This window comes from Elaeis guineensis, chromosome 1, assembly GCF_000442705.2.
Source record: "Elaeis guineensis isolate ETL-2024a chromosome 1, EG11, whole genome shotgun sequence".
Classification (NCBI taxonomy): domain Eukaryota; kingdom Viridiplantae; phylum Streptophyta; class Magnoliopsida; order Arecales; family Arecaceae; genus Elaeis; species Elaeis guineensis.
The window spans coordinates 5,403,620-5,425,659 of record NC_025993.2 but is presented as its reverse complement, the minus strand read 5'-3'; the positions used below and the strand labels follow the sequence as shown (position 1 = coordinate 5,425,659).

The window sequence follows — 22,040 nt, the reverse complement described above, 5'->3', positions numbered from 1 at the left end:
TCAAGCGTACTTCCTCCAAAAATATCAATTTCTAAGCCAACTTCAACCACCCTCCCATGTAACACCTTTCAAACTTCTTCAGAGCAAGCCTTGAGGACACTTCCAAGAGCAGAGCTTTCCAGCCTCGCTCCTGACCGATGCTTGCAACAAGAATATTTGTAGCCACCAGAGGCCATCTAATTCATCTGCATGATCAAACACCAACCTCACATCATCAATCTATCACACTTTGAGTACATGTCAATGAGCAAATTGGTCAAGAACGCCCTGACGAGCCAACCCGCTCACCTCTACCAACCCATGAACTATCCTTCATCACGTCCCCACGATCACCACAAGCACTGTGGGCGCCAGCATAACTGAATCGGTCAAGCTTGATACTCACCTTTCACCCTTCAGCAAACACATCACTGGCTTTATCAGCGTAACGGAATTGAGAATATCTTGCCACGAGCGAATTCCCTGTAACGACGTTTCTACAGGGCATTTTATCGAACAGTTGGTGATCGCTGGCCATATCGCCACACACTTTCAGCACACGCTAAGAATATTATCAAGAAGAACTGGCGGGGCCTGCAAGAAGTGCTTATCATGCGAGAGTGAACTAACTTCTTAAGGATCAAAGTCTGGTTTTTGGTGGAGACCTTGAGGAGTCTCCGGGGCTTCAAGGTTCGACCAGGGGTGTGGTGGTGTCCGTGTTTGAAAGCTTCGAGATTCGGAACGGAATATATATACATATACATACAAAATTAATTTATATATTTATTCTCAAAAATTACTATTCCTATATATATCCTTAATATATCCTGTATTTGAACAAAATATTTTTATCCGATGTACTAATAAATAATTTCTAAGTACAACGTAGCCTTCTTGTCTTTTACAATAATATCCTCGAAAAATTCATATAAAATTACAGTTCTTCTCGATATAAGTGAAATATTAATTTTTTTCAAGCATAGATATGGAAATTAAATGTCCTGTCCTGGGTTTGGACTTGGCACAAGTCGGGCAGGCTACAGATTAGATTCTGCCTCTAAAAATAGTTCGTATCGTATTTAATCTAAATCACGTCCAACAATCCCACCCAGTTAAATCTTGGCATCGGAGGTGGTGTGAGTTGGCAAGGAGTTTAGTCCCACATTGGCTGCGCAAGGCTCCAGGGAAAGGCAACTGGAGAGAGGTTGGCATCAGAGGCGGTGTGAGTTAGCAAGGAGTTTAGTCCCACATCGGCTGGGCATGAAAGGAGAAGAGAGGGCAGTGGCTACAAAAGACGCAGCATGGGAACCGTGTCACTCATACCTTTCTCGGCCTTTTGGCTAAGATCAAGTGTAGTATCTGTTCTTATCAGTTTAATATCTGATACGTGGGCCATCGGCCCACCATGATATTAAATTAATTTTTTTTGGGGGAGGGTCCGCTCACAGTGGCTTGCCACTGGGGCCCTCGCGCGTCGCCCATGCGTTGCACTACTGCACGGGCCTGGCGCGCCCCTACCAAAGCCCAATTTAAACGATTATTTTACTTTTGATATGAATCTCATGGGGGAGAAAAAATTTATTTTGAAAAGCTGTGTGTCATCGTAGGATTTGCTCGTCTTAAAGCTTATATCTAAAATATTTTATTGAAAATATTTTAGTTTGCTAAATCAGAACGTGTATTTAGGCTTTTACATTCAAAATATTAAAATTTGTTTATTTAAAATTTCAAATGCATTTTTTTTCATGTGCTTACTTACAGGTCTGGATACGTGTGGTAGAATCTCTCGTTCAGCAATGAACTTCTCTCTCTCTTATGAGAGTATTATAATAGTTTTATCATTAAAAAAATGAACAACATAATCAAATCATAATTGTTCCATGTTCTTCTGTATGTATGGAATGCTAATTTGATTTGTTATCTAATAAAGCTGCCAGCTGATGGAGTTGACAAAGTATCCAATATTGATATAGGAAAATTGGGTTTGACTTCTAAACCTTGATCCTTGTACATGTAAAGGAAGAACAAAAGTAAGAGCGAGTGTGAATCTTTTATTCATCACTTACAAAATGGATGAATTATCAAAAATATGAACCTATTTGATCAATTTTGATAGATAAAAGTTGAAAAAGATGGATTGAGAGTGAGAGAGAGCAAAGAAAGAGAGGGGGGGGGGGGGGTGCGTCGGTCGTGTAGAGAGGAAGAACTTAAATCGGAATCAAATGAGAGAACTATGCATTTTTCACTTTTACTCATATACATTCTATACATATATATTTATAAATAAAGCTTTCAATAAAATAGGTTTTCTATCCTTAATTTGAATATAATGGTTATCCAATGAGAGAACTATTTACTTTTCATTTTTTTACATGTGCATAGTCTGTAGTTCTTTTTTCTTTTTCTTTTTTGAAAAAAAGAAAAAGTAAGGGTGCTACCTCCTCACAGCACATCAGTTTAGATTTTCAATCTGTTGCTTTTTTGTTCCCTTGGAAAAAAAAAAAAAAATCTGTTGCTTTTGTTTTTCCTCCTTCACTCTTCCTCTCTTTTTTCTTTTTCTGAGGAAATGCCAGCTCATCTGATAAGCCAATTTGGAACATGACTTTGGGACATCATAATTGTAAGTTTACAGTTCAATAATTGATGAACACCTGGACCAGCAATGATATTTTGAATTATTAGTGGAATAATACAAGTTGCATATAGTGGCAACAACATTCTGTTGGAGTTTAAAACTTTGCCTTCCTTTCACCATTGAAACAGTTTCTTCGGTGTGGTAAAATCCTTGAGCATGACCACACATATACGGATTCAATCCTGTAAGCAAGCCTGAGATGGTCTTTTGCACTTACATGAAAAAAAAAAACTCATTTGAATCACTCTTTATCACACCTATGTCGTCAAAACATCAGGAAGAGTAGACTGTGCTCCAAGAACCTTACCACCAACATCAGGAAAGCATTCATGCCCAGGCAAAGGGCCAATTTTTCCATCCCTCTCTACCTTAATTGGATATCTCATTAGATGTCCCTTCATCTCCTGAATCTCTGGGGCCACATAAGACTTCCAATTATCTTCTGCTAGCCTGTTCACATGTCTGATGCATTCAAGGCTTTGTGGTTCACGAAAACAATCTTCAACCATGCCTAAATGTTCAGCCCAAAGAGACATTCGGTACCCATAAACCTGAAAAGAAATTTGGAGCATTTACGTAGTTAATCTAAAAGGTGTGGACAAAACTAGCATGGAAAACTAACCTGAGATGAGAGACATGAGGCCATGAAAAATTTTAAAGGATTTACTCGAGACTACCATATGTAACTTCCAGTGACATGACCTTGATTTTGATTCATTTAAAGATTTTAAAAACATGAAAATAAATCAAGTGATAAGGAAATACCCATCTCAAGTAATTTTAGAATTTAAAGACAAATTTTATTACTTCTCAAGTCATTTGGAATCGTCAGAGTAGAGGAAGAGATACTATTTGTTAGGATTTGACGTCTCGAGATTTAGTCCACATTGAGCCCATAGCGAGATCCGCGGCGAAAAACGAAGTCCAACGAGACCAAGATCATCCTAAACGGAGCTCGGATGGAGGAGATACGAACTTTTGAAGTCGGCACAAGACCTGAGACGGCGGAGGACAGCCGGTGGAGCGGCGGCGGCGCGGCTGCAGGCGGTGGAGTGCGGCCTAGGAGGGGCCAACACGCGGGACGCACGGTCCAGGAACGTGGCTTAGACAGGCGCACGGCCCAGCCCACACGCGGGCCCGCAGGGCACGACCCGAGCCCAGGTGCCCGGTGCGGGCGCGGACCGGCCCAGCCCCAGGCACTATGCCTGGGCCTATACCCCGGTCCACGATGGACCAGGCGGTCCATGGCGGACCGCGTGGACCGCCTGGGTGTTTCCCAAGCATTTCACGTGGTCCACGATACTATTTCGTGGACCGATCGCGATCAGACGGCCCAGGAATGTCCCGGTCACGATCCGACGGTTGGGGAAGAATTTTGGGCTTGTTTAGGAGACCTAAACCTAATCTAATTAGGTTTAAACCCTTATTTAAGGCCTATAAAAGCCTGAGAACAGTAAACAGTGGGTGAGTGGTTTTGATTTTCTGCTGTGGACGCATCGTACGGAATCCGAGGAAGAGAAAGGAGACTGCATCGCTGAGAGAGAAGGAGTAGGAGGCTCCTGGACAGCAGACGTCGGTCGCTTCAGGGGTTCAGAGAGGTCTTCCAAGAGAGAGCTTTTGTGAAGGAGAACTTCAGGAGAGAGAAATTGGGTGTACAAGGGTTGAGGGAGAGATCTCCTCTTGTAAAATTTCTTTTTCATAGTGAAGTTTACATGTCCCGTGGAGGCGAGCCCTTTTGTGACTGATCCACGTATTTTGATTGTTTTTGTTTTATTTTTTTTTTCTTCCTGCTGCATCGCGTGGTACTGAAAAGGTCTTGTGAGGTGGTGTCCTGACCAGACATCCACCCAACAAGTGATATCAGAACAAGGCGGTACAAGGACGCAGATTGCAGTGGTGGTGAACAAGATTGAAGATGGAGAAGACATGATCAATCAAGATGGAGATCAACAAGTTTGATGGTAAGAGCAATTTCTCCTTGTGACAGACAAGGGTGAAAGATGTGCTCATCCAACAGGAATTGATCGATGCTCTCTTGTGCGATGAGAAGCCAACCACCATGAAGGTGCGAGATTGAAAACGGCTACAGATGCAGGAGGTGAGTACCATCCGCATGTACCTAGCGGATGAGGTGGTGATCTATGTGCTGAGCGAGATTTCTCTGACGGTGCTGTGGTCGAAGCTTGAGGAGTTGTACATGGTGAAGCCTCTCACCAACACTCTTTTTTTCTAGAGGCAGTTCTACCAACTGCGGATGACTGAGAAATAGAGCGTACAGGAGCATCTAAGCCACTTCCAGAAGATCCTCACTGACCTCCTCAGCATTGGCGAGAATGTTGAGGAGAAGACCAGGGCGCTGGTTTTGCTAGCATCGCTTCCACCTTCATACGAGTCCTTGGTGACTGCTTTTCTAGTGGAGAAGAGCACTATCAAGATGGACGAAGTCACTGCAGTGATACTCCAAAACGAGATTCTCAAGAGGGAGAACCTGACTTCGAGCTCAGGTGGCAGTAGCTCAGCTTTGGTGGCTTTTGGAGGAGCAGGAGGCGGTAGACGGAGCGACAGGAGATCGCAATGAGGGCGGTCCAAGTCCACGAGAGACTTGAGCAAAATCAGGTGTTACCGGTATGAGGAGTTGGGGCATCTAGCCAGAGATTGCCCTCAACTCAAAAATCGGACGGTGACTGCTGTGGCGATGGCCGACAGCGATTCAGATGGAGATGTCCTAGAGATATCTGACGAGGTATCTACTTCTTCCCAGCAGTGGATATTAGATTCTGCATGCCCCTATCATGTATGTTGCAGAGAGGAGCAGTTTGACTCCCTGGATAACAGTGAGGGCACTGTATATCTGCCAGATGGATCGAGCTATGCGATCAGAAGCAACGGGACGGTCAGCTGGAGGACACATGATGGTGCAGTGAAGAGATTGGGGGAGGTCCGATACATATCCGATTTCAGGCGGAATCTTATCTTACTTAGCAGACTGGATTCGAAAGGCTACAAGACGGTAGCTGGTGGAGGAATCTTAAGGGTGCTACGCGGCAATAGGATTATGCTGGAGGGAAAAAAGGGAAGTAGAGGACATTATTACCTGACGGGAAGCCCAATGCGAGGTGGAGCTTCGAGAGCCAGGTGGAGCTCAGAGCGAGATGGAGCTCTAGGTGGAGGTGGATCGGGCACGAAACAGGAGAGTCGGGAAGACGAGAGGCGACGTCGCAAGGTGAGATTCCTATTGCCGCAGGACGATGCCCCGAGCAGATCTCAGGTCAGGAGGAGCACAGCATACGACGGAGATAGGATCGAGCGGCCTGGCTCGACTCTCATGTTTGCCCATCCATGATCAGCAGGTGATTGCCCCAGGATATGGAGACGAGAAGATCCAGAAGCTCTCGGAGTTAGGAGGCCGAATATCGAGTCGAGATGGAGATTGTTAGGATTTGACGCCTCGAGATTCAGTCCACATTGAGCCCACAGCGATGTCCGCGACGAAAAATGGAGTCCAACGAGATCAAGATCATCCCAAATGGAGCTTGGATGGAGGAGATGCGAGCTTTTGAAGTCGACACGAGATCCGAGATGGCGGAGGACCGCCGGTGGCCGATGGTGGGCCGACGAAGCGGCGATGGCACGACCACAGGCGGTGGAGCGTGGCCTAGGCGGGGCCAACGCGCGGGACGTGCGGCCAAGGCCAGCGCGCCGCCCAGCCCACGCGTGGGCCTGCGGGGCGCGGCTTGGGCCCAGGTGCCCGGCACGGGCGCGGCCCAGGCCTGTGCGCGTGGGCCGGCCCAGGCCCAGGCATTCTGCCTGGGCCTGTACCCCAGTCCACGATGGACCAGGCGGTCTATGACGGACCACGTGGACCGCCTAGGCGTTTCCCAGGCGTTTCGCACGGTCCACGATACTATTCCATGGATCGATCGCGATCAGACGGCCCAGGGACGTCCCGATCACGATCTGACAGTTGGAGAAGAATTTTGGGCTTGTTTAGGAGATCTAAACCTAATCTAATTATGTTTAAACCCTTGTTTAAGGCCTATAAAGGCCTGGGAACAGTAAACAGTGGGTGAGTGGTTTTGGTTTTCTGCTGTGGACGTGCCGTACGGAATCCGAGGAAGAGAAAGGAGACCACGTCGCTGAGAGAGGAGTAGGAGGCTCCTGGACAGTGGACGTCGGTCGCTTCAGGGGTTCAAGGGAGTCTTCCAAAAGAGAACTTTTGTGAGGGAGAACCTCAGGAGAGAAAAATTGGATGTACAAGTGTTGAGGGAGAAATCTCCTCTTGTAAAATTTCTTTTTCATAGTGAAGTTTGCATGCCCCGTGGAGGCTAGCTCTTTTGTGGCTGATCCACGTATTTAGATTATTTTTATTTTATTTCTTCTTTCTTCCTGCTACATCGCATGGTACTGAAAAGGTCCCGGAAGGTGGTGTCCTGGCTAGACATCCACCCAACACTATTGTCATGCAGAAACACAATTGGATGATTAAAGAAAAGCTCATGTATAATCAGCTTCAAATTTTAATTTGTTGGTTGTTTTCCCAGAATTATTCTTGGTTTATATGCTTCAATGTGACGTGGAGATTTGTATTACAGAATTCTGTTTCAGCAAACTAATGAATAAATTAACTTCAACCAAGAAAAAACTACATGCTTTTGGACATTTAAAGAATGCTTTTCATTGAAAAGATAGCCAGTTTCTATGATCTTACTCAGTTGACACATCTATTTGAGATTTGCAAGGGCATTATTTCCAGATTCTTAACCAGAATTAGTGATCAAGGGATTCAGATACAAGCCAGAACTGGATTTTCTTTCCTTCATCAAATGTTAGTCTTGCAAGTAAATAATCACAACTAGACAAGAGAAGTTGAGGAACTCATTACTAACTCATGAGTTAGCATTGCAAGTGCAAGTTTAGTACTGTGTAATTTTTCCTGAGAAAAAGGCAAAAGATGTTTATACCTGTCCATGTGGATGATTACACTTTCCAGCCCATTTATAGTGTGGTTGATAAGCACCCATCGCAATTTCAGTGTCCCTTGAACCTTCCAAAGATCTCTGGTTAATATTGGCAGAACCAATGATCACATATTCATCATCAACAATCATCCCCTTAGAGTGCACGTATATCATAAATCTACGTGACTTCTGAGCTGAACGCTGCAAAGAAGGATGCATTGGTTCAACAAATTCACTAGAAAGGAACTATGCAAACACTATTCTATGTTGATCGAATTATAATGACATTATACTTAAAATAAGCACAAAAGATTCCCGCAAAAAAGGTCCAGATAAAATAGTTCCGAGTCTGAACCAGTCTATGCATCACATAACTGATTGTAAGTTTGCAAATAGAAGATCATATGCTGCACCGAGAGAAAGCACAAGTAATCTCTGACATAGTTAAGAATTAAGATCTAAATCTGTTATGATTGGATCAAGGATTGATAATGGTTCAAGAACAAGGGAATTTAACATATGTTAATGGTAAAGAAAATGAAAGAGAAATAGATCACAAGATAACAAAATTCAATCCAATTTGCCCTCTCAAGCTCCAAGGCATGTAGCCTGAAGAATGCATTAAGCCTTCCAAAATCACTCAAAACATGCAAATTCTATTTTGTTGATAAGGCAATATGCTGACAGACATTGTCTCTCTGATTTTTAATGCATCCCAGAAGTTCTCTCAAAAGACTATCAATTTCAAAGTGCTTTCGTGGTAAAATTATGAAAATTCTTGATATTGTCAATAGCACAATATGGCAATAGAAGTTACCATGTGATTCTTAAACATGACTCAGAGATTAATGCAGTGGCTTAAATGAAGCATTGCCTTGTTTCATCTTCATGTTTACATTTGTTGAGCCCAAGCAAAGCTTGGAGAGTTCCACAACATTGCTTTGACACATGACATGGGTGTCCTGGGTCCATGTCCAGGTGTCTGAATGAATCTGCCATTAGGACCTTTAAGCAATTTGACATGGAATTGCCTCTACAAATGTGTTTGCATGTTATTGATGTGTGGATACAATGAATAACTATCTGACAAGTTGCTCCTTAATTTGCTAAATCGACAAGCTAAATATTATATCAGAATTAACAACTTTAAGTGGAAATTCTGAAAGTAGATATGTTATAATGAAGACATCATAATTGGATGATTTTAGTATCAATGAAGGGCATGAAATTTCTCACTTGTTCAAGACTGACATGTCCAGAAACCATAAATTTGGAGAACCTGGGCAATCTTGGTTGTGCTCTAGTTGTTTGAGTTATAACTATGTAATGGGCCAAAGTAATTCTGCCTACCAATCAGTTGGAATGAAGATTTGGAGATTTGGAGGTGCTCGCCCAACACACCCCGATGCCATGTGGAGGAGCTTGACAGTGGGCTGACATTAGATAAGAGCAAATTGCATAATTATATGGGGATTATTATTGACAGTGCAATATTGGGCTTGTATTTTGCTATGCCTTGTTGATGTCAAGTTTGTGCCTTAAAGATGAACATGTTTTTAATATTGAATCTAGCCTTATCGAATCTAGCCTTCTTCCCTCTTCATTTAGACCTTTCATAGTCCAAGGCATGCAATAGAGTATAGATCTTATATGGAAGGGCTTAACTTGCATAGTAACTAATTTAAATTTGGTATGCCGTAACCAGCTCTATTATTTCTTGAGAATCTCTCTCCTGCCCAAAGCTGCATTAGTCAAAAAGCTGATTGAACTAGCGGTTGATGTAAGGTGGAAAGCTAGTTACAGACTAGCTTGAACTTTACTAAGTAGTAACTGTTGCTGATAGATAGCCTAATCCCTCTAAAGGAATGAGTTTATTAATTTAGGTTAATGTTTATTGTCAATAATGAATATCATATATTTCTCTTTTCCAGGTCCATTTTCATACTGAATCTATACAAGAGGATTGCAATCCTTGATCTGGTTGTGAAACAAGGTTTCCTTGGTTGCTACCAATTCCATTTGATTTTAGTACTTCATGAGAATTATTTAAGTAAAAGTAATTTAGAATTCTGTTCCATGAAATTTTTAAAATGTCTACCAATAGTAATTAACTTCCAACAAAAAAGGATGCAGTCGAAAATGACATTTAAGTGAAATACATGATTCAGATCTATATTTAGTTAGATCAAATATCCTTGCTAATAGGATATCTCTTCTTTGGAATAATTCATTAAGAATCATCGGTATATTCTCCTTTTTAAAGTTTAGACATGGATCATTCACAAAGATCGATGTCCATCACAGTTAATTCTCAATATCAACTTAAAGGCTTAATTGAGCATTTTAAATACAATGAATTTTTGCCAAATAGTTTCCTTTTATGTCTTTTAGATAAGTCAAAGTAAACAAACAACCTGAACTAATGTATCTTATCTTGAACAAATATCTATCCAACTGTAGCACACCATATTTCCTCTATACAATAACTAACCATGTCATATCTAAAAGCAGCATATCTTAGAGATTTTTATTATGTCAAGAACCCTAAAATAGGCCTAAGCTAATATTGGAGCTCATATTTTTTTTTTCTTTTTCTTTTCTTTCGAGAAGATGGCATCAACAGACACTTCTCATTTCATTAAGTAAATGATATGGGATACTACAGCTTATCATTTCTTATTGAAATGTTCATTTCCTACAACTTTACAAACACAAAAAGACAGAGATTGTATTTTCATTGCTAAACTTGACCAGACAAAGTGATGATATGGAGACAAGTAACAACAGAACTTGTAAAACCAAAAGAAAGAAAAAAAAAACCAGCTTTGTATTCTTATGTCTATATAGTATATAATATATATAATGTATATCTGAAGTGATTCTTATTTTTGGTGCCTATTTAATTTGAGAGACTATTTAAACTGAAATGTTATAGACAAATAGTCAATTAAAAAAATTACCTGTGATTTGAAGAATACACATATGAGATATATACCTCTAGAAGGAGATCAAGTGGATTAACTTCATAGGAAAAAATTCAAGAATTTGAGATAGTTTAAAGTAGGTCAGTAAGCTTAGTATTCTCTTTTGAGCACCTATATCTGTGAGAGCTTGTATTGACACATGTTTAATCCCAAATTAGTTGTGTGCTGAAAAGATTTTAGGTACTAACACAAGGTCAAGGAATCCAAACAACACTTTCTTGGCTGGCTTTTTCGGGTTAGGTCCTGGGTTGTTATAAATTTTATCAAAATAGACGTGGTCCATAACTCAATTGAACTAAGGGACATTTCAGCCAAGACCCTTTCTTGATATGATGATTGGATTTGATTAGATATGGATCCTTAACCTAGCTAGGGTGCCAGGGCTTGAACAGAAGGAAGGAAGAAGAGGGGGGGGGGGTGAGGACTTGTGTAAGAATGTGTTTAGTCCCCACTGGCTATGCACTAAATAAATTTTGGATACTTATGCAGTGCCAAGGAACTAAATAATACCTTCTGGCTAACCTTTTTGGGTGAGATTCTGGGTTGTTATAGAGGTAACGTATGCTATATGCATTAAACATACCTTACCAGAAATTTGGTAAATCTCAACCAATCAACCATGAAGAGTATTAGGATAACATGATAATAATTGCGAAAAATCTTCAAGGATTTTTGAGTAAGATACAATGCTTCAAGAATACCATATCGCATAAATATATTTAAGCTAACTTGATGAAAAAGAAGGTTACATAAACATGATTATGACCACCCACATATTTAATGTTGCTGCATTTTGGGTTTCAGCATAAAACTTTACAGCAACATAACTGCTCTATCCTGCTGTTCATCAAACCATAAGCCGCATATACAAGCAAAGTGCTGGAATGAATATATCAGAGGACTTTTAAGCTGGTCTTCTGCAGTAGTGAGTCTTATCCATAGAAAATCTTGATCATTTCATTCAAGCTTTCCAAATGCAGTTGCTTATCATTTAAGGAAAATCTTAAATATCAAAATAAGATATGTATTTTCGGCATGATATATCTATACTTGATTACAATTTGAAATCACCTAATGAAATATGATTGAGCAACAAATTTCAAGCACCAAGCTGAAAAGAGTAAGAAAAAACATACCAGTGCACTATTATCACCAGAAACTTTTGGTGAAGATGGATTTTCCTTTGGTGCCTCACGCTTTCCAAGACAATAAAAGTTCAAATAATCCTGCGGATGATACTTCTCAGAAAGATTTTCTTCCTGGAGTGCCTCACCAACAAATTTATACATCATAGCCATTGTTTGTCCCTGTCAATAAATGACGAAACATGAGGTTATGTAGTTCTAGCTTATCATTGGTCTTTAGAGAAAGCAAATAGAGTAGTGGCATATGCTTTGAGATACTAGAAAGGAGGTAAAGCTTGCATTAGGGCACAGAGTGCAATGAGTGCCTTGAATAACATATTCCAATAAATATCGAGAATAGGAAAAAGAAGCAAACATGGTAGAGTAGATCATGTAACTTATATGCAACAGGACAAAGTGCCTTCTTCAAAGCTTATTAGAACATATGTTGTTATAGTAGAGAATCACTAACATCAACTAAGATACCAAAATGCAGCTCAGTGTCACTTGTTTCATTTCATCTGATTATTTGAGTACAAATTTACAAATGCCAGATAGTAAATTATGCAAGTCTCCAAATTTCATGAATCTTATTAATATTGGAAATTCACATGCCTGTCAAGTCAACAATTAATTCCTTAATTTAAAAGGACTGTAGGCTGAACTTCTCAAATTTATTTGCTTAATAGCATGAAATGTCAAATATTAATCATTGACCTCAGTGTTGTTATACACATACCATTCTACATCATATCAAATTTACTAGCTGCACTTTCATGATCTTTAATTTGGTATTAATATCTGGTTCACCTTGAGATTTCCATAAGCTTTAGAAGAAACTATCAGAAGACTGGTACATCTGTAGCTGAACTCCACCTTTGAATTTAACAAAAGCATTCTTTACTTCATTCTCATGTTATGGCCAATTTAATTATTGGAATATTGTCAAAAACTTAGCAAACCAGAAAATTGCCAACTACTGCAAATTTTGCCAATTTTTTTGTGTACTTTAGGAATCAAAGTATCTTTTTCTTTAGTATAACTGAATTTTCAGCTGGTATGCAGAAACTCAAACCACACAGAGATTCGTCTTGGCGAGGAAGCTCTTTTGGCTTAGGATTTAATTGTCTTTATTGATGTGCTGAGATCTCCAACTCGAAAGAAAAAGATTTTTTCCCACCTTTGATAATTATTCAATAAATATTTTTTTTCATGGGACAACATGGACATGATCATTTAGTAGGACAAGTTTTTTCTTGTTAATTCGTTAGATAATCAATAAGCCATTTTATTTGGGCAGATATTAGAATTTACATTGCTACTCTGAGCCTGATTGACTTGGTAAGAGGGTCAAAAGTATTTAACTCATTCAATAAGAAATCTATATCTCATTGATCCGAGAAGATTTATTGAATATAATTAACAGTTGGAGGGATAGGCAAGTTCAGATTTTTGCATATGATCATAGGCTGTTGACTATTAGGCTTGTTATGGTAAGTCAACTGTAAATATTATATTCCTAAATCATCCTGATTATATATTCCTTATCAGCCTTGATATTGTATTCCTAAATTAGCTTGATTATATATTCCTTATCAGCCTTGATTTCTTGATGTAAATATCCCTATAAATCTGTCTTGTAAATCAGCCTGGTTGTAAATTGTATATTCTATATTTATATTTGACCTCTTCTATAAATAAATGGCCTAAAACTCAATTGAGTAAGATAATTTCAGAATTCTCTTTATGCTCTTGACATTAACATGGTATTAGAGCCGGTTGCCTACTTGCCGATCAGCCAGTCCCCTGAATTCGGTCATCAGATTCCTGATGAGTAGACTTCTCACGCTACTCCTTTGTTCAGCGATGCTCCCATGTGCTAGCAAGTGAGGATGCATTTGGCATCGGCTTGCTCTCAGGCTTCTTCCCCGACATCGTCATGCACCATTAGTACAGCCCTATGAGTTGCCTAGGGTATTGGTGCATTCTTGTGGATACTTCGAAACTGATAATTGCTGCAACCCTCTTTCCATCAGATTCTATCTGACATTATGGCTGAGACTAAATCTATTGTGGATGAGAACAAGACAGTAATTGCGGATGTGATTCTGGTGATGACTAAGATCATGAAACATAAGCTTAATGGCTCCAATTATTTGGAGTGGAGCAAGACGGTTCGTATTTACATGCATAGTATTGATAAAGATGATCACCTCACAAGTGATCCACCCAGTGATGATACAAGACAAAACTAAGGAAGGATGCTCGATTGTTTTTACAACTTCGGAACTCTATTCATAGTGAGGTAATTAGCTTAATTAATCACTGTGAGTTTGTTAAGGAATTGATGGACTACTTAGATTTTCTGTACTCTAGCAAAGGAAATATTTTTCGTATCTATGATGTGTGTAAGACTTTCTATCATGCAGAGAAACAAGATAAGACTCTTACGTCTTATTTTGTGGATTTCAAAAGAGTATATGAGAAACTTAATGTTTTATTGCCTTTAGTCCTGATGTGAAAGTTCAGCAGGCCCAATGAGAGCAAATGGCTGTGATGAGTTTTCTGATTGGTCTTCTTTCAGAATTTGAAACTGCCAAATCTCGGATTCTTTCTAGTTCTGATATTTTCTCTTTGCATGATACTTTTACTTTAAGTGCTCCATACAAAAAATTCTCAACTTTCTCAATCTGTTAGTAGTGCTCTTGTCAGTTGCAATGATACTGGATGACAAAATAATAGAGGAGGAAATAGAGGAGGGGCTTATGGCAATAGGAGTAATCAACGAAGTGGAGAGGCTGTCCCAAATCGTGACTCAGGAAGAATTATTTGTTACTACTATTATGAGCTTGGGCATACAAAACGCTCATGTTGAAAACTTCAGAACAAATCTCAACGATCTCAGGTGGCAAATGTGGCTGTTGAGGAGTCTCTAGTAGCCTCATCCTCTGAGAAAACTGTTCAAGTGTCTGCAGAAGAGTTTGCACAGTTCTCCCAATATCAAGCATGTTTAAAGTCTACCAATTCCCCTATCACTGCTATTGTCGAGTCAGGTAAATCCACTACATGCCTTGTGTCTTCCTCTTCAAAATAGGTCATTGATTCTGGTGCTACAGATCATATGACAGATAATTCTAGCCTTTTATCTGCCTTTCAGTCTCATACAATCTCTTCTAATGTTACCTTGGCTAATGGATCTACATCTTGTGTCATGGGTTCTGGAATTGCACACCCGACATCATCAATTTCTTTGTCATTTGTTTTGTGCTTAACAAAGTTCGCTTTCAATTTACTGTCTGTTAGTAAACTAACTCGTGCCCTAAATTGTTGTGTCTCATTTTTTTCTGATCATTGTGTATTTCAGGATCTTATGACGAAGCAGATTATTGGCAGAGGTCATAAGTCGGGTAGTCTCTATATCCTTGATAAACAGGTGTCACGATCTCTTGCTTACTCCAGTACCTTAACTCCTTTCAAAGTCCATTCTCGGTTGGGATATCCTTCCTTGTCTATTTTAAAGTTATGTCCACAGTTTCAGTCTGTCTATTTTAGAATGTGAGTCATGTCAATTTGCCAAACATCATCGGACATCGGTTACCTTCAGTATCTCAAGTCAATAAACGAGCATTGTCTCCTTTTGAGTTAGTTCATTCTGATGTTTGGGGTCCATGTCCCATTGTTTCCAAGTCTGAATTTAAGTATTTTGTTATTTTTGTTAATGATTACTCTCGTGCTACTTGGTTATATTTAATGAAGAATCGTTTAGAATTATTTTTTATTTTTTATGCCTTTTGTGCTGAAATTAAAATGTAGTTTAATGTTTATGTTCGTATATTGCGAAGTGATAATGCCAAAGAATACTTTTCAAAAAAATTTCAAAATTATATGTCACAGAATGATATTCTTCATCAATCCTCATGTGTTGATACTTCATCCCAAAATGGAGTTGCCAAAAGGAAGAACTGGCATCTCCTTGAGGTAGCTAGAGCACTTCTTTTCCAAATGAAGGTTCCTAAACAATTTTGGGCTGATGCTGTTTCTACAGCCTGTTTTTTGATCAATCGTATGCCTTCTTCTATCCTTAATGGTGACATACCTTATGCTGTTTTATTTCCATCTAAATCTTTGTTTCCCATTGGACCTCATGGATAAGTGCATAAGTATGATCAATGAAGCATTAATTTATAGATTAAATGATCTTTATTCTTTTAAAATTGATATTTCTTCATATATTTTGTATGAAAGAGATGCACCAACATGAAGAGCCCGATTCGCAAGCTTAAAGGGATCAAACAGGACAAAAAAAAAACAGAGTTAAAATGGGTTCAAAATTAAGCCCAGAACCAACCCATATGCTGTCGGTCTCCGATAGACCGCTCGCTCGATCCACCAAGCTTTCCACGCGGCTCACAAGGGAACAGTGAAATCTTAAGGGACACAAGCGAGAATAGAAGAAAATAATTGTTTCTTTTTGGAAAGAAAGAGGGACGCATATGGCAATAATTAAAAGAAAATATTCTCTTGGGAAGAAGTGATTTTGGCATTAAAGAGGAGGGATCCGCAGCTTTTGAGTTAGAATTCTTTTGGACGTTCTGGTTGTTAAGTGGTTGAGAGGCCTTTTTATGAGGCACTGGATACAGTGCATGGGTCCACGCATGGAGAAAAAGAAGTAATGCGGGCCTGAGCGAACACATAGAGCTGGCTGCTGGGTGCTGAGACGTGCTATGCGCATGCGGATGCAAGGACCCACACGAAGTTGATGCGAGCGCACAGAAAAGGAAGGGCGGAATGTGGATACACGGCTGGGACGTGGGCTTCGCATGGCAAAAGAAGAAAGGAGCGGTTTGCGGCAAAATTTATTCACACGAAAAAAATATCAGCAACCGACACAAATGTAGAAAAGAAAAAAAAAATAAGATTTTTTTTTTTGAAATTCATTTTAGAGCCTCAACTTTTTGCCTTATCTTCCTTTGATCCTCCAATCTCATCCATCCATCTCTTAGCCCTTGTCCACATCATTAGTCCCACATCGAAAAAAATATAAAAACTTCTCCACTCCTAACACCTATAAATAAAGCCTAGTGCCTCCACTTTAAGAGATATCTCTCTCCACACCATACCTTTTGTAGGAGCCCATGTGATAGACAAAAATACCTATCTTTTTAATTCTTTAGCCTTGTTCCCACTTTCTTCTACCCTTCCAACATACAACAAGGAGAGTAAGCCTGGGGGAGGTGTAAGAATCAAAAAGCTCTGCAGAGGAAGGTTGTAAGAAGAGATCTTAGTTTAGGTTTTTCTCTTCTTTTTATTTTAATTTTTGTTTTTAACTCCAAGCCCTGTTAATGGTTTAGAAGTTAATAATTTTTGTACATTTTATTCTAGCAATAAATTAGTTTCTTTCCCTTTAATTTAATATATGTAATTTTTAATTTCAGCACTAGGGTAGTTTAAATTTTGCATTTATTTTCTTGCAATTTCAAATTCTCGCAATTAACATAGTTTTATTTTATATTTGCTTCAAATCAATTTATGTCGAGCTAAGCGATTTTTCTAGGGTTTGTGATGAAGCTAAATCATGATTAGAAGCCTTCTTCTTTGAATTTCTTTTAAACTTTTAATTTTTAGAGTTCTTCTCCCTTCATCTCTCTTGCTAAGAGACTTGATGGGCTATAGTTAGGTCAAAATCCTTCATAGTCCATGCTTGATTCAGTGCAAGAGAGGATAATAGGTAGAAGGCTCACAAATCTTTTAAATTTCTTTCTTCTTCTTTGTGAAAAACTTTGATAGGTTATAGTTGGGTTTGAGCCCCTTTATAGCCCATACTTGGGTAACATAAGAGAAGTAGTTGAAAGGAGAATCTCTTAATTAGAGTGAAAGCGAAATGCTTGATGGATCATAGTTGAGTTAAGTCTCTTCATGGTTCATGCTTGTTCATTCTTTACACCTTAATCAAGAGACATCATAAAAGAAACCATAGAAAGGCTATCTAAATCATTGATCTAGTGAATTCAAAAACCTTAGATCTTTTAGATTATTTATTTTTGTATTTAAATATTTTATTGTTTTGGTAGTTAGTAATCCAACATAATCCAATATAATATAATCCTTCTCGTTGTAAAGCTTGCCTGACCAAGAATTTAAATACGACTTAAAAGCACCTAATTCCTCATGGGATCGATCCGTACTCACCGAACAGCTACATTGCACACCGTGCGCTTGTAGTATAATTTAAGACACATCAAGTTTTTTGACGCCGTTACTAGAGAATTGATGTGTTTAATTGTGTTTTAAATTCTTGCTCTTCATGCTTTTTAGTTTGTGTATCTAGATTCCTTTCTCTTTTAGTTAAATTTATTTTTTTTTCAAGACTTAATCACTTGAACTTACTTTTTCGCAAAATCAAAAGACAAAAACCTAACCCTAAAAATAATTTACATCACATAACATTTAACTAATATAAAGAGACTCATTAAATCTTAAAAGCTTCAACCTGTATTGGACACCTTTTCTAATTGCTTTGCATTGCATATTCATAAAATACCTTAAGAGCACTTAACCCAATTAAACAAGATAAGATGGAGATTTGATCACCCTTTCTTAACCCAAAAACCACATCCCTCATTTTGCATTAACCTAAGCCTGTAATTTAAAATCAATTAGATGTCAACCCTAAGGACATTCGAGCTCACTAGGACAAGGGATCCTAAGAGTTGGACCGGGTTAGAGTTGACCAATTAGCTGGTGTCTAAGCAAGTAGTTCAAGCACTATATTTCGAAGAAAAGTGAGTCTTTAATTAGGTCCATTGCGAGAGCACGGAGAGCCTCCCACCGATCTTACATTTACCTGACCAGTTGATTAGTTAGTTTTCAACTTGGAGGGCTTGAAGGCAACCTTAGCAATTAGAAGCTGTCTAAAATTAGGATAATCCTAAGTAGAATTTTAATTTGTTTGATAACTTGCTTGCTTTTAAAAGTTAAATCTAACTAAACACTCTCATCTATCGTCTATAGATCTAGGACTTCTTAGGACTCTCATCTCTAGAACTCTTCTTCTTCTTCTCTCTTTCTCTCACATATATAAAAAAATTAAAAAAATTAAATTTAAAAAAAAATCTACGAGAACAAAACGACGATTGTCAGATACAATCTAAAGCCTACAAGCCTATAAGGTCACTGAAAAGAAATGGATTTCGTTAGACAACCTAAAACCCCGTCGGACCTATGTTACCCGATTAGCTCTGCACAACCATCTAGAATTAGATCCTCAGCTAACAATTTTACAATTAGCCCTCAAATGATTAACATGCATCTTACATTCACTGAAATTGAAGATGCATATATTTATACAAGGAAGTTTGAAGATACTAGAATTGCAACTTTGACCAGTAGAATTGGAGCCTTAGAATTTGAAAGACATATCCAATTTAACCAAGTGCCAGCACCCATGTGTACTGGATGCGATGTACCAGATCATGTTGTGGAGTATCCTTACTTGATGAGTCTAATCCAAAACGAATTCACACAGGAAAGTGCATTCAATGAAAGATATATGAATGAACCTTATACACCAACCTATAATCCAAGGTGGAAAAATCATCCTAGTTTTACATGGTCACAAGATGCAACATTAGGAGCCCATATTTTTTATCAGCCCTACCTAAGGCTCAATCAAGCTTTGAATAATCAACTAGATTTAGATCCTGAGGAAGGAGTCAACATATTAGAAAAGAGTTTAGAAGTCTTGACACAATCAACTTCAACATTAAAAATACTCTCAATAATTTCATGCAAACCACTGACCAGTTATTAAAATAATTAGGCCAGTCAACTACAGCAGTCAGTGAACTAGAAGAGGGTAGATTACCAAGCCAACTCAAAGTTGACCCTAGAACCCAGAATGGTCTAGAACTTAAAGACCAGTTCGATCAGTCGAAAACATTCAAGTCTGAGGAACTGGAGGAGATATCCGAAGCTGATAATAATAACAAGGTATCCACACCTAGTAACCATTACACTTAACCAAGATTAGAATTATTAGTTGAACCCCTCATGACACTAGTTCAACCTTTGCCTAAAAAAGAAGGGCAACAATAGGAGATCCAGAAACACTCCCTCAGCACATCGAGTACATAGATCTAGGTCCCTTAGAACCCCGACTAGTACTTAAGTTATACATAGATCTAATTGTAAATGAAGAGTTGTTAGCTATTCGAGGAATTAGTCACATAATGATCCCACATAGGAAACACCTTGAGGAAGAGTTCGAATCACATAGGGAATTACAGACCCATATTAGGATTCGAGTAGGAATAGGATAAGTACTCCCTTTGATGTCTAGCTGAAGACGTTAAACTTAGCGCTTGTTGAGAGACAACCCAATTTCTTAGGCATAGCCTTGATAAAAATCGTAGTCTTAATAAAAGTCCAGCTGAAGACGGTAAATTTAGTGCTTACTGGGAGGCAACCTAGCTCTTTACCTTCTAATTTTGCTGTCCTTTCAATTGATTAGGTTATCAGATCCTATCGTAGTACTTATCATAGAAGATGAGCTCCATTAAGGTCAATGTCGGCTATGTTGGGGGGAGAGCTCAATAAAAAAAAATTTCTCCTCAGGTGCCTTTGTTTCCTTTTCTTTTTTCACCATTTTATGATTAAACTATAAAAAAAAAAAATTGGGAGTAATAATAAACAAAATAAATATATATCGAAGCTACCTTTTACCTTTATAGTCTCACACTTGTTATATCTCGGACTTAAGGTAAATCACATAATTTTGATAAGTAATTAATTGAACAGTCTAGATAATTTATGAAATACTGAGGAAACAAAATATTAATAGACTCAATTAAAAAGATTAAGTTAGAACAAAATCAGTTTCTGGATAATTCTAACCCTCTTATTCACATCAAAGAAGAATCTACTTCTTGGTTGTGTATAGGTGTTGACCAATGCAAAGTTCCCTTTACATTGCAAAAAAAAAAAAAAAAAGCAAAGTAGTGGCAAGTTCTAAATATTGGTCTCCCACCGAGTAATCGGACTTCTTCGCCTAAGTAAGTATTGAGTCTCGCATCAAAAAATAGACAATATAAAGAAGCCTTCAAAAAAAAAAAAAGGAACAGACTTACACCAAATCAATACCTCACCACTCTTTTGGAGTAGAAGATCTTGAGATAACAAAAGGAGTTGGTTAAGAGTTGTTTTAGAAAAATGATGAGTTTGCACTTGACCAATTTACTAGATGCTATTAACATCCCAATGACATATTTCATCAACTATTTAATGGGATATCTTCTACTTATAAGAAAGGGTGTGAGAAAAACCTCTGACTCCAAGCAAACTTGTGCATGACTTTGATAGTTTTTGGTAGCCCTCTCAACTATTATTTAATAAGAAATTCATGAACTATCTTTTATTCTTACTCGAGGACGAGTAAGACTCAAGTTGGGGGATGTGATAAGTGCATAAATATGATCAAAGAAGCATTAATTTATAGATTAAATGATCTTTATTCTTTTAGAATTGATGTTTCTTCATATATTTTGTAGGAAGAGATGCACCAACATGAAGAGCCTGATTCACAGACTTAAAGGGATCAAATAGGACAAAAAAAATAGAGTTAAAATGGGTTCAAAATTAAGCCTAGAACCAACCCATATGCTGTCGGTCTCCAGTAGACCACTCGCTCGGTCCACCAAGCTTCCCACACGGCTCACAAGGGAACAGTGAAATCTTAAGGGACACACGCGGGAATAGAAAAAAATAATTGTTTCTTTTTGGAAAGAAAGAGGGACGCATATGGCAATAATATAAAAGAAAATATTCTCTTAGGAAGAAGTCGATTTTGGCATTAAAGAGGAGGGACCCGCAGCTTTTGAGTTTGAATTGTTTTGGACGTTCTAGTTGTTAAATGGCTGAGAGGCCTTTTTATGAGGCATTGGACACAGTGCATGGATCCATGCGTGGAGAAAAAGAAGCAATGTGGGCCTGGGCGTGGACATATGGAGTTGGCTGCTGGGTGCTGAGACGCGCTACGCGCATGCAGATGCAAGGACCCACACGAAGTTGACACGGGCATGCAAAAAAGGACGGAATGCGGATACGTGACTGGGATGTGGGCTTCACGCGGCAGAAGGAGTGGTTTGCGGCAAGGTTTCTTCACACGAAAAAAATATCAGCAATTGATGCAAATGCGGAAAAGGAAAAAAAATAAGAAAATTTTTTTTTTTGGAATTCATTTTAGAGCCTCAACTTTTTGTGTTATCTTCCTTGATCCTCCAATCTCATCTATCTATCTCCTAGCCCTTGTCCACATCATTAGTCCCACATCGGAAAAATATAAAAACTCCCTTCCTAACACCTA

At 38.7% G+C, this 22,040-nt stretch overlaps 1 protein-coding gene and 1 non-coding gene across 4 annotated transcripts in view; one reads left to right on the top strand and one right to left on the bottom strand.

The window, feature by feature from the left end:
* Positions 1-1,298: 1,298 nt before the first annotated feature.
* On the top strand, positions 1,299-1,496 carry LOC114913932 (U2 spliceosomal RNA). The gene has a single exon (XR_003800061.2). It is a non-coding gene; the product is annotated as a U2 spliceosomal RNA (small nuclear RNA).
* Positions 1,497-2,619: 1,123 nt separating this feature from the next.
* LOC105037890 (phospholipase D delta) overlaps positions 2,620-22,040 on the bottom strand; it is a 39,333-nt gene continuing 19,912 nt past the window's right edge. For all 3 annotated transcript variants that reach the window (XM_073262090.1, XM_073262118.1, XM_029262426.2), the window contains exons 9-11: positions 11,693-11,863; positions 7,576-7,773; positions 2,620-3,165 (exon numbers count right to left, since the gene is read on the bottom strand). In XM_073262090.1, coding sequence (XP_073118191.1) covers positions 2,872-3,165; positions 7,576-7,773; positions 11,693-11,863 — 663 coding nt within the window. In that variant the 3' untranslated portion in view covers positions 2,620-2,871. The remainder of the gene's footprint in view (positions 3,166-7,575; positions 7,774-11,692; positions 11,864-22,040) is intronic.